General features: G+C 52.8%; 1 protein-coding gene across 1 annotated transcript in view; it reads left to right on the top strand.

Moving 5' to 3' along the window:
• Positions 1-14,473, top strand: part of GLP1R (glucagon like peptide 1 receptor) — a 32,651-nt gene that overhangs the window by 5,076 nt on the left and 13,102 nt on the right. Inside the window, exons 2-5 of the mRNA XM_007458170.1 lie at positions 2,339-2,442; positions 3,470-3,577; positions 11,101-11,219; positions 11,568-11,674. Of these exons, the coding sequence (XP_007458232.1) occupies positions 2,339-2,442; positions 3,470-3,577; positions 11,101-11,219; positions 11,568-11,674 (438 nt within the window). The remainder of the gene's footprint in view (positions 1-2,338; positions 2,443-3,469; positions 3,578-11,100; positions 11,220-11,567; positions 11,675-14,473) is intronic.

Genomic DNA, 14,473 nt, shown 5'->3' on the forward strand with positions numbered 1-14,473 from the left:
GCTGAAATGCCCACCCTCTGCCCTTGCTGGGCCCAGTCTCTCCCTACACCCCTTCCCTCTGCCAACCCCAGCTCACAATCCCCGGCGTCCCCCAGGGCTCTCAAGTCTTCACCGAGCTCTGCCCCAGCCATTCCCTGAGCACTTTCACCGCTGCCTTCTCTGCTGTGTCCTGAAGAGCATTTGCTCCCACCGCACCCCCGAGTAGCCTGGGGACTGTCTCAGGCCAAGGCTCTGGCCTTCATCTCTGCGCTCCCCATGTCCCCCCAATCCGTCCCCCCACCCAGAACCTGGCACAGTATTACTTCCATAAACTCCAGGTGGGGAGAGGCCAGATGTCTGGTAGTTTGTGTGTTTGGGCAGGGAGGGGGTGCGGTGAGCAGTATTTGGAGAACTTCAGCTGGGGCAGGAGGCAGAGGGTGGACCCCTATTGTCAGGAAGCTGCCTGAGGGGGGACACAACCCCTGTTCTTAAGGAGCCCCAGCCTGAGGGCGACACAGCCCTGCCCTCAGGGAGCCCCCGTCTGAAGATAGTTTCTTGTCCGAGGCTCTGCTCCGAGCAGGTGACAGGGCTGCCTCTGTCTCAAGGCTCTCCAGGGCTCTGGCGGCCAGGCTGGCTTCCTGGTGCTGTCCTTTGCCTTTATCTCCACGCTGAGACTTCTGGTTCCCATGGGCTTCCTAGTCCACGCTCCCTGCCCCAGACACACCTTCTGCCCTGGTTCCCAGCAGCGACCTTGCTTGCTGCCTGCTTTCCTCCGAGAGAGATCAGGTGGGATTTCTCCCTGGTCTCCCTGCCCTGACCACCAGCAGCTGCTGCATTGCAGGGAGGGGAAGGAAAGCGGGCGGGGGTCGGGGGGTGGATCCACCAGGACTGGCACTAGTGAAAACTGTGCTGACCCCTCAGTTGTAGCTAAAATTGACACTGCCTTCGCTGTTGGGTTTCATTCCTTATTTATTTGTTTAACGAATACACTTGACCTTTGCACTCAGAGGAGCACTGTCTTTTAGGTAGCTCTGCCTGTGGCCTCAGCACACTCACTCCAAGACTGTCCCCTTGCTTGTCAAGCAAGCTTTGTCCCCTCCCTAGGGCTTCCTGTGCTGCCAGGGATGAGCCCAAGACAACCCGTGTCTTTACGAGAAGTGTCTTACAAGCCCCAACGCAGCCTAAATCTGGGCAGGATTACCCGGAAACCAGATCCAGTGTGCTTAGGGCACCACCCATCAAGGGTGGTGCAAGCTCCCAAAATGAAGCTCTCTTAATTTCAGCATGCATGTATATTTTTGTGATTTCAAAAAGTGAAATTTTGTTTTAAATTATGTATAGGTCCTAAATTTTATACAAGGGGCTCCCTGGTCATCTGTGTGTCTGAAGGCTCTAAAGGAGGAATATTTATAATCTTAAGCCTGTTCAGGAAAAAATACAAATAAGAAAGAAACACAGTCCCAAGACATCTAAAGAAGTACACTAAAATGTCTGGACGTGGATAATTCTCACTTGGGCGCATCTGCGTGGGTCTCTGCTAAAAAGCCAGTTCTGTTACCTTACCTATTCACAGAGAGGGGGACCCCTCCCATTGCAGACCCAATCTCTGTGTTCTGGAACTTTTCTGGCCCCTTCACCCCACGTCCTCAGGACTTCTCCCGCAGTTGATAGAGCTGAATATTTGATCTGTGTTGTTATGCTACAAGGAGACAGTGGGGGTCATGTTGACCTCCCAGGTAACATGACTGCATTTTGCAGGAGGGATGCTAGTGGTCAGCATTACCAGCACTGAATCCCACCTCAGCCCACACCTTCCACTGCTGCGTCACAGTCACTGATCTGGGAGCCTTCAGGTCCTAGCCTTAGCTCTGCTCCTTGGGGTGCTATGTGACCTTCACTGAGCCCCTCTCCCACTCTGGGCCTGCGTGTTGCCTTCAAGACTGGTGGATGAAAGTGTGAGAACCTCGCAGGAAGGCTGACTGGGTGCTGGAAAGGAGCCCATGGCAGTCACAAAGCCCAGGGCCCTCAGGAACTCTCTCTGCTGGGTGAGGGCAGATGAAACCATGAATGAGACACACACCCAGCCAGTGGCCCTTCCCCTACTCACCCCCAACAGTGTCCTTTCAGTAGCCACTGGCTGGACATTTACTACACCCCAGGCTATGCCCTGGGAGGGATAAAGATATAAAAACATCCACCTGGAGCCCCTCTTTGTGTTGTCACCCTCTTTCAGAGATGGCCAAAGCCTGTGGAGTTTGGGGCTCTAAGGTCCCCTGGAGATCAAGAAACCAAGTGTGTGTGTGGGGTTGGGCATAAAAGAGAGGTTGGTTGGACCTAAGGGGACCCCTTTACTTTCTTCTCCCCAGGGTGCCACCGTGTCCCTCTCGGAGACAGTGGAGAAATGGCGAGAATACCGACGCCAGTGCCAGCGCTTCCTGACCGAGGCTCCGCCCCCAGCCACAGGTGAGTGCACCCAACCAGCTCCCCACGGCGTTGGGAGGCCCCACACCTGGCTGGGCATCATTTGCCTCTCTAGGACCCCTCATCTACCCTATGCCTTGGGGTGCGGCCTCGTTGCTGCTGTGTTCCCCCTCGCCCCTGACTGGGGCCCCTCAGGAACAGACACCTGGCCTTTCTATTCTGCATCCTCCTCAGCACTTCCCGGCCTGTGCCAGGGCAGGAGGCCCTACCCACGTACGTATAGTAATAAACGTTTAGGGGGAGTGACATACAGAATGGACTTGAGGACACAGGGAGTGGGAAGGGTAAGGGGGGACGAAGTGAGAGAGTGGCATGGACATATAAACACTACCAAATGTAAAATAGATAGCTAGTGGGAAGCAGCCGTGTAGCACAGGGAGATCAGCTCCGTGCTTTGTGACCACCTGGAGGGGTGCGATAGGGAGGGTTGGAGGGAGGTGCAAGAGGGAGGGGATATGGGGATATATGTATACGTATAGCTGATTCACTTTGTTATACAGCAGAAACTAACACACCATTGTAAAGCAATTATACTCCAATAAAGATGTTAAAAAAAATTAAAAAAAAGAGCAGAGGATTGATAGGCCTGTGTTCCAGTCCTGACCTGCAGTTGTGACCCAGTCACCTGAGGAGGGTTCTGTTAGCCTGGAGAGCTACCGTCCCCCTCATCCGTGGTGTGTAATTTAATAACAGGCCCACAAGGATCGTTTATTGAGCACTTACTATGCTCAGTTATCTATGCTAGCTATGCTATTTGTCCCCACAAAGCCCTGTGGGCTGGGGATCAACCCCATTTTCCAGGTGAGAAAACACAGACCTTAAGTACTTTGCTCCAAGTCCCACTGCTGCTAAGTGGCACCTGCTGGGTGGGAATGTGCTGGGTGGGTAGGAAGCCTCAGTGGAGGTGAGCCGAGCACAGGTTTCTGCCGGGCAGCCTCCCCGGTGGGGAACTTGGGAGGAAGTGCCCCGGCCAGGCTGGGACTCAGATGCCATCGTCCCGCTGCACCAGGCCTGTTCTGCAACCGGACCTTCGATGACTACGCCTGCTGGCCGGATGGGCCGCCGGGCTCCTTCGTGAACGTCAGCTGCCCCTGGTACCTGCCCTGGTCCAGCAGCGGTGAGTCCCCTTCCCCGCCCTGTGCCCAGGAGGCCGGTGTGGGAGTGGAGTTGGCGCGGGGTTCGTGCTGCCTCCTTTCCCCTGAGACGCAGCCTCCCTGCTCCAGGAGGTCTTTGGACCTCCTCCTGTGGTCTGCCTTTCTTTCCCTGGGGGTGGGGAGCAGTAGGGGGTGGCATCCGGTGTAACCTGTGCCTGAGGCCCATCCTGGCAGGTGGGGTCTGTGGGGAAATCGTGGCATCTGACTTAAGAAAGAAATGTGAGCACCCTCCTGCATCAGGAAAGGAGTCAGGTAGGAACAGTTCCTGGGGGTTCGGTGCGCAGTAGGGTTACTCAGAGGTGTCATTGCTCTGATGCGCGTGTGCGTGTGTGTGTAATGTGTGTGTTTGTAGGTGCCGCCCACCTGGTAGTGGCCTGTAGCCACCTCCTGACTCTTTAGGGGTTCACTGCTCAGATGAACCCAGACGGGAGTAGTGATCGGGGCCTTGGTGAAGTTGCCCCCCAGGCCCTCCCCGGCTCACTCCTGCCTGCACTGGAAAGCTGTGACTCTTTGGAGTACAGAGATCTACAGAGGCTGCAGGGGGAGCTCTGACTGGAGGGGGAGTTAATGTGCCCCCCAACACCCACCCACCTGTCCCAAGCACCAGGGAGGCTAACAGGAGACAAGCGCCCTTGCCTCAAAGAGCTCACAGTCTCAGGAAGGGAGAAAGGGTACTACTTTATAATAATGATGTTAAGTACCTGCTATGTGACCACTCCTGCCCTAAAAGCCGAGTATTCATTTAATCTTTACAACTACCCTGTGGGTATGCTTGTTTTGTACAGATAGGGAAACTGAGGCCCCAGAAAGTTTAAGTCACTCGCTCCAGATGACATGGTAAATGGCAGGACCAGGATTTGAAGCCAGCCTGTGCTCTTAATTACAGTGCACCGAAGGGGCCTGAGACCAAGCAGAAACTGGCCCAGAAGCAAGTGTGAGATTGAGGTCATACTCTGGGAAGCTAGAGGGCTTCCTGGGAGAGGCAGCCCCTTAGTGGAACATCAGGGCACCTGGCAGGGCCCGGTGTGAGCTTCACCTCAGAACACAGGACTGGAGTCAGATGAAGCCCAGGCAGGAGTCCTGAGGAGACTCTCTCCTGCTGTTCCCTCCCAGTATACCCACCCCACCCTGAGGTGCACAGGGAGAGCCTGGGCCTGGAAAGAGGCAGGCGCCTGTGTAAGACACAGAGCGGCTCAGTGCCCTTCACGCAGCATTTCTGCGGCCAGCTGTAAGCACTTTACACACCTACACTCATTTAATCCTCCCAACAGCCCTGTGACGCAAGCACTCTGGTGACCCTCCCCTTTTACAGAGGAGGAAACTGATGCACAGAGATGCTAAGTGACTTTTCCAAGCTCACACAGCAAGTGAGTAGCAGACCCAGGAATAAGCCGAGGAGTCTGGTTTAGAGTAAGCATGTTTCACTGCTACACCAGGCTTCCTCCAGTGTGCGGGCACGTGTGTGTGCATGTGTGTGTGTTCCTGTGCACGTGGCTCTGGGCATGGGGACAGGCGAGTGGCCTGGGCCTCTGCTGGCTGGGCACACCCCGAGGGAGGGCAGTGAGCTGCCTGCCCTCTCCCTGGAGATGAAAAAGTCAAGTTGTACAATCTTATGGTTCTGCCTGATGCTGCTCTGAGTGGCTGTGTGAGCTTGAGTGAATTTCTAGACCTCTCTGTGCCTCAGCTTGCCCTGTGGGAGATGGGATAAAGCCAGGTGATGGGGGTGTTGGGAGGATTGTAGGTTCTTGAAAAATGGTTGCTGTTAATTTCTTCCACCTACCTGACTTACCTCACCCACTTCCCACAATACGCAGACTTTCCTTGCTCCCCAGTGGTTTGGGACTGGCTGCCTGTCCAGCTGGGGCCGGGCCTCTAGACCCCAGGGAGCCAGGCGCAGGACAGGGCCCATCACTCAGCACTAAGCTGCCCCCAGCTCTGCCTGCCGCTCGCGGCTCCATCCATCACCTTTAATTTTATTTGAGCAGGAAATAGGTCCTGGTGGTGCCCGTTTATGAGCGAACACGGTTTTATTGCTTTCTCCGTGAAGATAGCGGCCACTGTGCAGGCCTCCTGCCAGCCCCCGCCCCCCTCCCCTGACTCACCAAGCTAATTCACTCCCTTTTCTGACACGTGGCATCACAGACTCTGCCTCCCTCTCCCCTCTCTCTGAGTTAGGGACCTGCAGAGACACCCACCGTGGGCTCCTGCAGCATAATTGCTGTCTCTGGCCTGTCCTGGCTATTCCGCTTGACAGAAGCTGGCACTAGGGCCTCCCCTCACCCCCTCCCAGAGCATGGGGGAGCAGGAAGGGGGCAGTTCTGGAACTTTCTTGGGCTGACCAAGGGGGTAGATTGTGGAAAAACGTCATAGTGGGAGTTCAAAGTGGGGAGAAGCAAGGGGCACGGGTCTCAGGCAGGGTCCTGGCAGAAAACACTCTCAGCTGGGAATTTGAAAAGAATTTAATGGAGGGGCTGGCAGGGTTAAGGGGCCAAAAAGGTACATAAAGCACCAAGGACCACAACAGTGGGAAGCTTTAGCATGCCCTAAGGGGCAGGAACAGCTGGAGGTCGTGGTGATGCAGAGGCTACCAGCAGGGCAGGGCCTTGGCCACAGAGGGGCAATGCCACTGCTAGAACCTCAGAATCAAGGCAAGAAGGGAGCAAGGTAGAAATACCCCAGCCTGTCTCTCCTTCCACCCTCCTACCTTCTGCTGGTGCCTCCCATTGGCCAAACCCAGCAGAGGGCAAAAAGCCCAAGTGATGCTGTCCACAGGGGTCAGCCTTCTGGGGTGCAGAGCAGGGAAGGGGAATGAGTGACTAGAGAAAGAATTAAATTCAGAACAATTCCCCGGGGCAGTCTGTGTCAGGAGCTGGGGATGTCAGTGAGACCTTAGGGGAGTGTGAGTATGTGGGTGTTGGGGAGAAGGGGTGACCTTCCCCATGGGGCTGAAGAGGTCAGCTCAGGGGCCTGGGAAGTGGTGCTGAGGGAGGTCAGAGCCACCTCTTCTGCCTGGGGTGTGGCACCAGGAAGGCCTCCAGAGGGAGGTGATATCGGGGCCAGGCCTGGAAGAACAGGCAGATGGAGAAGCCGTGAAAGACTGCCCTCCAGGGAGGGAGGATGTCAGGCTCAGAGATGGGGCCAGGCCAGCCTCAGAACTATACAATATCCCGGGGAAGCCAGCCAAGTCCTTGAATTCTGACCCCTCTAATTCAGAACTGGGGATTGCACAGAGAGGGTGGGAACAGGTGAGTCAAGGAAGGAAGGCGTTCAAAGGAGATGCCTTTTGCGTCCACAAGATTTTCTCTGTAAACCAGAAGGCTGGAGTGGCTTCAGAGAGCCTGTTGCCACCCGAGTGCCCTCCAGCAGCCTTGTTTAACCACAAACAGCTGATCTGCTCATCACAAATCATTCCAGTCTGATTAGCTGCACCCGCTTCTGATCCCTACCTGTTAGCTTGGTTCTCATTATAGGAGAGTCATAAAATGTTTTAAAAATTGTCTATAACTCACAGTTCTTGGAAACTCTGACAGGTGCCTCCCTTGAGCTTTTACAGCAGGCCGGGGTTGCCAGAGGGAAACCGAGGCCCCAGCTTGGCCCTGGAGGAGCTCCGGCTGAGGCAGTGTCCTAAGCTCCAGCCCGCCCCCAGTGAAGGGGTACTCTTTTGAGGAATTGGTGGGGGCAGGGGGGGTGGCAGCAGGTCTTTCACTGTGACTCTATTTTGAAGACCAACCAGGTACCAGGCACTTCACATGCTTTAGCTCCTAATCCTCACACCACAGACCTGGGAAGTTATCATGGTTCCCATTTTACAGATGAGGAAACTGAGACCTGGGGAGGTCTGCCCAAGGTCCCATAGCTGGTTGAGGGCAGAACCAGGATTGACCTTGAGTCTGTTGTTCAGAACCCGAGCTCCTTCTCCTAGGCTGTGATGTGATGCGTTGCCCCTCACCCCCACCCCAAGTGGACACCTTCAGTTCAAGCCCTGCCTTTGACCCTCATTCCAGCACTCTGGGGAGGGCCTATGACTGCTCGCTTTGAATCTTGGCTTCCCGGCCCAGGAGATGGGGGCCCAGGCGATGGGGGCCCAGGAGTCCATGCTGGCCATTGCTGTTGCCAGGATGCAGGAGCTAATGGATTCATGAGCGGCTCTCCACAGCCCTGAGTGCCCGCGTCCACGTGGAAGGGCGGCTGTTAGCTTGATTACAGACGCCGCTGTGGTTTCCGGGAGGGGAAGTGTTTAATTGGGGGTTTTAGTTCCAGCACCAGGGTCTGACTTAATGAAATATCCCTAGGCCTCCTGGCATGCGGCTGGCTGCCTCCTGGTGTTGACAAGACCAGAGCCAAGCCTCTGGCTATGATTTATCAGCAGCACCTGGGCCAGATAAAGCTGGGCTGATAAGCCGGACTGTGCCCATACCCACCCCATCTCCAGCCAAGATGGGCACCTGGGGACCACAGCCCAGCCAGGAACCAGCCCTGGCTTTTAATATTTGAAGGATAATGAAGGATAATTGACAGACGCACGCATATAGGCTCACTGAGCTTCACAGGGACGCAGTGATCCCTTGACACTGTTCCAGTAACACATACATCTGTGCACACACTGCCTCCCTACCCTCCCAGCTTGCCCTGAGAAGAGGGCCCAGGAACGGCAGGGTGCCAGGGGCCCAAACTGGCAAGAGGACCTGCTGGGAGGATGCTGAATGTTGGCAAGTCCAAGCCTGGAGGAAGGGCAGATAAATGGCACGTGGCCATTGTTGACTGTTAGCAGTGAATTTGGCTGCTGACTTTTGGCCTCTGGAGGCCAAGAGCTGAGGGCTGCAATCTTTTTTTTTTTTTTTTTTTTTGTGGTAGGGGGCCCTCTCCCTGTTGTGGCCTCTCCCGTTGCGGAGCACAGGCTCCGGATGCGCAAGCTCAGCGGCCATGGCTCACGGGCCCAGCCGCTCTGCGGCATGTGGGATCTTCCCGGACCAGGGCACGAACCTGTGTCCCCTGCATCAGCAGGCGGACTCTCAACCACTGTGCCACCAGGGAAGCCCCATGAGGGCTGCAATCTTGATTCTGCCGCTTCCTGGCTGGATGACCTTGGGCAAGTCACTTGGCCTCTCAGAGGCTCAGTTTCTTCATCTGTAAAGTGGGATTTGCTGTGCCTACCTTGTAAGGTGGTCGTGATGTTCAAAGGTGTCAGGCCTACAGCAGGTGTTCAAAACCTGATTCTATGAGTGAGCAGCCTGCAGAGAGGGTTCGAAAGGAGCAGGTAGGAGGGAAAACATCAATTCGAGTGCCTCCTATATGCCAGACCCTGTGCCAGCTGTGGCAAGTGGCTGTTATTAGGGTCACACTGCTGCGGGCTGCGTCCTGGGTACATGGCGCTTTGATAGTTTGGGCCCCTTTGCGATGTCCTCTCCCTTCCCCTGGCCCCTCTGCCTCCTCTTTTCTCCCCATTTCCTCCCATCTAAATGGGTTTCCAGAGAAGGTTCTGATATCAGACTCACTCTCCATGGAGTCAGCCCAGATCCCCATCACTGCTCTGGGGTCATCGACTCCTGAAGACTGGTTTTGCTCTTATATCAGAAGACTCAACCCCTGGTGAAGAATTCCAGGCATCCATGCAGCAGATAAGAGAGACATTTGGGGGCCCTTCTAGTTGCTTAAATCAGACCTGATGCCTTCCCTTCTCTGCCTTTGTCCTTTCCTCATTTTGTTCATGAATGAGTCAGGGGGCTATTGGGACACTGCTCCTCCCACTGCCCGAAGTCCCATCGTTAGATTTTCAGGCTTTTGTTTCTCTTCGTGGGGAAGTCTCTTAAAGTGCAGTTTCTTCTAGAAGCAGTGATGCCGCGAGCTGACTCACCCCACAGTATTACCAGATAACTTCTGTCTCCTGAGGCGGGTCAGGGTCTCTGAAAGGGAGTGGAGAAAGGGGAGAGTGGGCCGGGAGCCAGGGACCGGCTCAGGGAGGACAAGGGTCCCACTGGCAGGTCCTGCAGGTGCCTGACTGTGCAGGCAGAGAGCTGTTCCTGGCCCCTAAAGTGAAGGTGTCCTGGCATATGGCAGCAGTGGGCGGGTTGATGGTTTGTGAACTGTGAAATACAGCCCGGTCCTAGAGGGTGCGTCCCTTCCCGGCCCTGGTGGTGTGGGCCCTGGGGTTGATGCTGCCGCCATCAGGCACTCATGTTAATGATCCTTTTCCACAGACCTGTCCTTACTGCTGCCTCCCCACCCGGAAACTTCTGAGCCGCCACTGCCAGCCGGGGCCTCGCGGCTGCTCCATGCTCCCTCCTTCACGCAGAGCCTTCTTCCCACAGCCGGGAGGCTGGTCTTTAAAATCTTTTGTCCTTTAGAATTTTTAAATCTTTTAAAATTCATCCTGGCTCCAGCTCCCCTCCTTGATCCCCCTGTGCTAAATCTCTCCCCACTTTTGTCCCCGGTTTCCTGGCCCGGGGTCAGACTTACATTTCCTCTCAGACACAAGTAATCCCCTGTCCCCTCTTGTGATCTCACTGCAAACTTGGGGCCGCAAGCCACCCCACTCCCTGGGTGGGTGAACAGTGAGGCACAGCAAGGTGGTCGCCTCAGCGCCAGATGCCCAGGTGGGATGTGAGTGGACACAGGGACATCCCACCCCCAGCTCTGCTGGGCCTGTGTTTGGTCTCTCTCGGTTTGCATTTATGTTATTCCTTTCTGCACTTTTTGGTTTTTGTTTTCTGTGAGAGTCTTGATTCTCTGAAGCCAGGGACTGTGCTTCCTTCCTCCTTCAGACTGGGAGCTCCTTGAGGCCAGGGGCTGGATGTCTCCCCACTCTCAGCCTGGGAGGTCTCCAAGGACAGTCTCCATCTCCAGCTACTTGGAGCTACTTGAAGGGAAGAGCTGGTCTTCCCTCCCCGCACCACTACCCCTTTGAACAGAGTGTCTCTAAGGGCTATGTCTCTGCCATTGACTATGTGTTCCTTTTAAATCGGAAGATCTTTGAGAATAGGACTGGGTCTCCTCCATCAGATTAGAACTTCTTAAGGGCAGGGCTGTGTCTCCGCTCAGACCGGGGCTCCCTGAGGATGGGGCTGGGTCTCCTTCTTTCTCTCAAGAGCTCTTTGTTCCTGGGGTCTGCTCTGCCCAAGAAGGTGGGGCCTGAGTTCTGTGAATCAGCAGTCTCAGAGGGTGGCTGTGGGTCTGTTGGGGCCACTGCTCGTCAGCACCAAACCTTGTCCGTAGCGCGATTTGAGGCAGGGGTGTGGAAATGGGCTAGCGCGGTCTCATCTCAATAGTGTGAATTCATCAAGCTGCATTCCAGGGTGGCTGAGAGGAAAGGCTGAGGGTGGGTCAACCAGGCACACGGCAGGAGAGGAAGGCCCGAGGGTGTGTGTGTGTGTGTGTGTGTGTGTGTGTGTGTGTGTGTGTGTGTGTGTGTGGTGACCCCCAGGGTGGAGAGGGCTGAGGGGCAGGTGGCCTTGGGCGGAAGCTCAGCTCCTGCGTGTCTCCGCCCCAGTGCTGCAGGGTCACGTGTACCGGTTCTGCACCACCGATGGCCTGTGGCTGCACAAGGACAACTCGAGCCTGCCCTGGAGGGACCTGTCCGAGTGCGAGGAGTCCAAGCGAGGGGACCAAGTGAGTTGAGCCGGCGAGCTAGGGGGCAGCAGGGTGCCAGCTTCACGGGAGCAGGGACCTGGACATCTGGCGAGTTGGTCTGTGGCCATCTGCCCATCCCCCTGCCTCTCGGGCTTTGCACACCATGCTTTCTGGACGGAGGTGGTGTGTGTTCACCTCTCTGGCCTTGGAACAGGGCCCTAGAAATCCGAGGACCATCACCATAGGTTATTCTCTTTTCTTAGTTCCAGGATCCCAGTGGGGCTGCGTTGGGGCCCCACCTCTGCCCCTGTCCCGTGGGAAAGAAGAATGTGGGAGAGGAGGGTTGTGGGCCACCCCTTGTACACTGTGTCCCCCGTGTGCACACAGAGCTCCCCGGAGCAGCAGCTCCTGTCCCTTTACATCATCTACACGGTGGGCTACGCACTCTCCTTCTCCGCACTGGTCATCGCCTCGGCCATCCTCCTGGGCTTCAGGTAAGGGGGCTGCTTCAGCCTTACCTGCTGTTCTGTCCCCAGATAGAGGAGGGGGCACCAAGGAGTGCAGCAGGTTCCTCTCCTAAGAGACATCCAGAGAACCCACACCATCTATGTGGTAGACTTATGAGGCTGAAAACACAGGCTACGACACTGTGTACTTAGTCTAATCTGTGCTGTGTAAATGTGTGTGTATAATACTGCACAAAAGGAAAAACAAACACTACACATGCACACACAAAGCACATGCTCCACACCTTAACAGTGGGTGATAGGAGTGGGGGAGGTGCTCTCCAGTGAGTGTATGTAACAAATCATCGGGAATTCAGTATGATTTTAGACAAGACCTCAGGGGGTTAGAGATTCTGCTCTCTTTGGAGCTTGTCAGCTCCCATGGAAAATTTCTTTCCTAGGTCTAACCTAGATGAGCCATTCCTTCCAGAGTACCAGGCTCTTCCCATGCCCTCTGCACTGATGGCGGTGGGCCAGGAGGGCTGGGTTCAAGGGCAGGAGGGATTCCGAGGGTAGGGAGCTCAGGACACCAGCCAGCAGGAACAGGAGAGGTGACATTCCTCCTGTGGTCCCCATGGCTTCTGGCACAGTCAGGGCTGGGCACACAGTCAGTGCTTAATAAATGCACTCACTGAGAATATTCTCCCCTTTTATTATGAAATGTTCAGAGATCTGAAAATACAGTGGCTGATACTATGATCACCTGTGCACACACACCAACCAGCCCAAGAACTAAAGCCCACCGCGCGGTTAAGCTTCCCCGAGTAACGCTCCCTCCTCACCAGAGGGAACCCCTGAGGGGCCACTTATAATTCCCACGCATCTCTCTGTACTTTTACCACATTTCTAAGTATCTATACAAGTATATAGTGTGGGGTTTGCATATTTTAATGGCATGTTGGACATACTCTTCAGCAGTTATTTTTGGCCTGACATGTTTTTGTGAGGTTCATTCACATTGATACAGGCAGCTCTGTTTCATTCATTTTAAGTGTCACTCCATTGTATGATATATTACAGTTTATTTATTTGTTATCCTTTTAATGGACATTTGAGGTGTTTCTCTTTTGTTTCTTCTCTGAATTATAAACCTTGCTACAATGAACATTCTTACCCATGACCCCTTGTGCATTTCTCCAGGGGCGCATGCCTCTGAGTAGAATTGCCTGGTCTGAATACAGCGTGCTGTTGCAAATTTATTAGGCGTTGTGAAGTTTTTCTCCAAAGTGGTCATGCCAGTTTGCCCTCTTACTGGTAATACATGAGAGTTCCCTTGGCTTCACATCCTCACCAATATTTCCTATTTTCAGACCTAATTCTTGCTAACCTGAAGTGTGTGAAATATCTCACTATGATTTTAATTTGCATATCACTGATTCCTGGAGAGACCTAGCATACTTTTTATGTTTCATTCTGTGAATTGCTTGTTCGTATCCTTTGCTCACTTTTTTATTGGCTTATTTGGCTTTTTGTTTTTTTTTGTTTTTTGGCTTTTTCTTTTTATTTTAGGCATTCCTTGTATATTCTGGATAGTAATCCAGGATATATCCTCTCAGCCTGTGGTTTATTTTTTCACTCGCTTTATGGTGCCTTTTATGCACAGAAGTCCTTAATTTTAATGGAATGAAATATATCAATGTATCTGGCTTTATTGATAAAATAAATTTATCAATAAGTGTTATCAGTTGATAAAAATTCATTTTTCCAATTGATAAAAAAATTTATCAATTTTTTTTTCCCCAAAGGCCAAATTTCTTTATGGTCTTGTTTAAGAAACCTTTCCTTATCCCAGGGTCGTAAGTTTTGCACATCCCTTATGGCTGTTTGGTGAACCTGGAATTTATTTTTGTCTGTAGTGAAAACAAGAGATTTAATTTCATTTTTCCATGTATACATATTACATGTATACATGTTAATTGCATCAGGACCATTTATCGATAGCAGTGCCTGCTCTGCCATGCAGCAAGCATCATCTGTGCCTGAGTCGGTCTCTGTCATGTGGATTGTTTTCCATTGGTCTAGTTATCTGTCCCTTTGCCTGTGCTATGGTGCCTTAAGCACTATAGATTCGTCAAAAACCTTGGTTTTCTTGGGACTTCCCTGGCGGTCCAGTGGTTAAGACTGCACGCTTCCACTGCAGGGGGCATGGGTTCAAACCCTGGTCGGGGAACTAAGATCCTGCACGTCATGCGGTATGGCCAAAAAATAAAAACAACTTGGTTTTCTTATAGCAAGGGCCCCTACATTGTGGTTCTTTAGGAGTGTCTGGAATATTCTTGGCCCTTGGCTCTTCTTTATAATAAGTTTTTAAAATTTCCATCAAAAAACTGTTGGAATTTTTATTATCGCTGTATTGAATTTATTGGTTATTGTGAAGAGAATAGACACTTTCAAGATAGTCTTTCTATCCATGAATCTGGTGGATCTTCCGTTAATTTGCATCTTCTTTAATAATTTTAAGCAAGTTTTACTGCATCCTCCATAGAAATCGTGCCTTCTTCTGTTAGACTTATTTCTAGGTAGCCAATTAAAAATAGTGCAAATGAATTTTTTAAATTTACTTTTTAATTGTTTACTGCTGATGTACATAAACATACATATCAGCAACCTTATTGAATGAACTCTGATTAGTTCTAATAATTTGTGTGTTGATTCTCTTGGATTTCCTATGTAGATCGTCTATCATCTACAAACGATGACAGTGTTGTGTCTTTATTTCCAATTCTTACGCATTTTTCTCCTTGCCTTCTGACAGTGGCTAGGATCTGTAGTACAAAGTGGAGTAGA

Source organism: Lipotes vexillifer, unplaced genomic scaffold (assembly GCF_000442215.2).
Source record: "Lipotes vexillifer unplaced genomic scaffold, Lipotes_vexillifer_v1.1 scaffold4, whole genome shotgun sequence".
Lineage (NCBI taxonomy): Eukaryota > Metazoa > Chordata > Mammalia > Artiodactyla > Lipotidae > Lipotes > Lipotes vexillifer.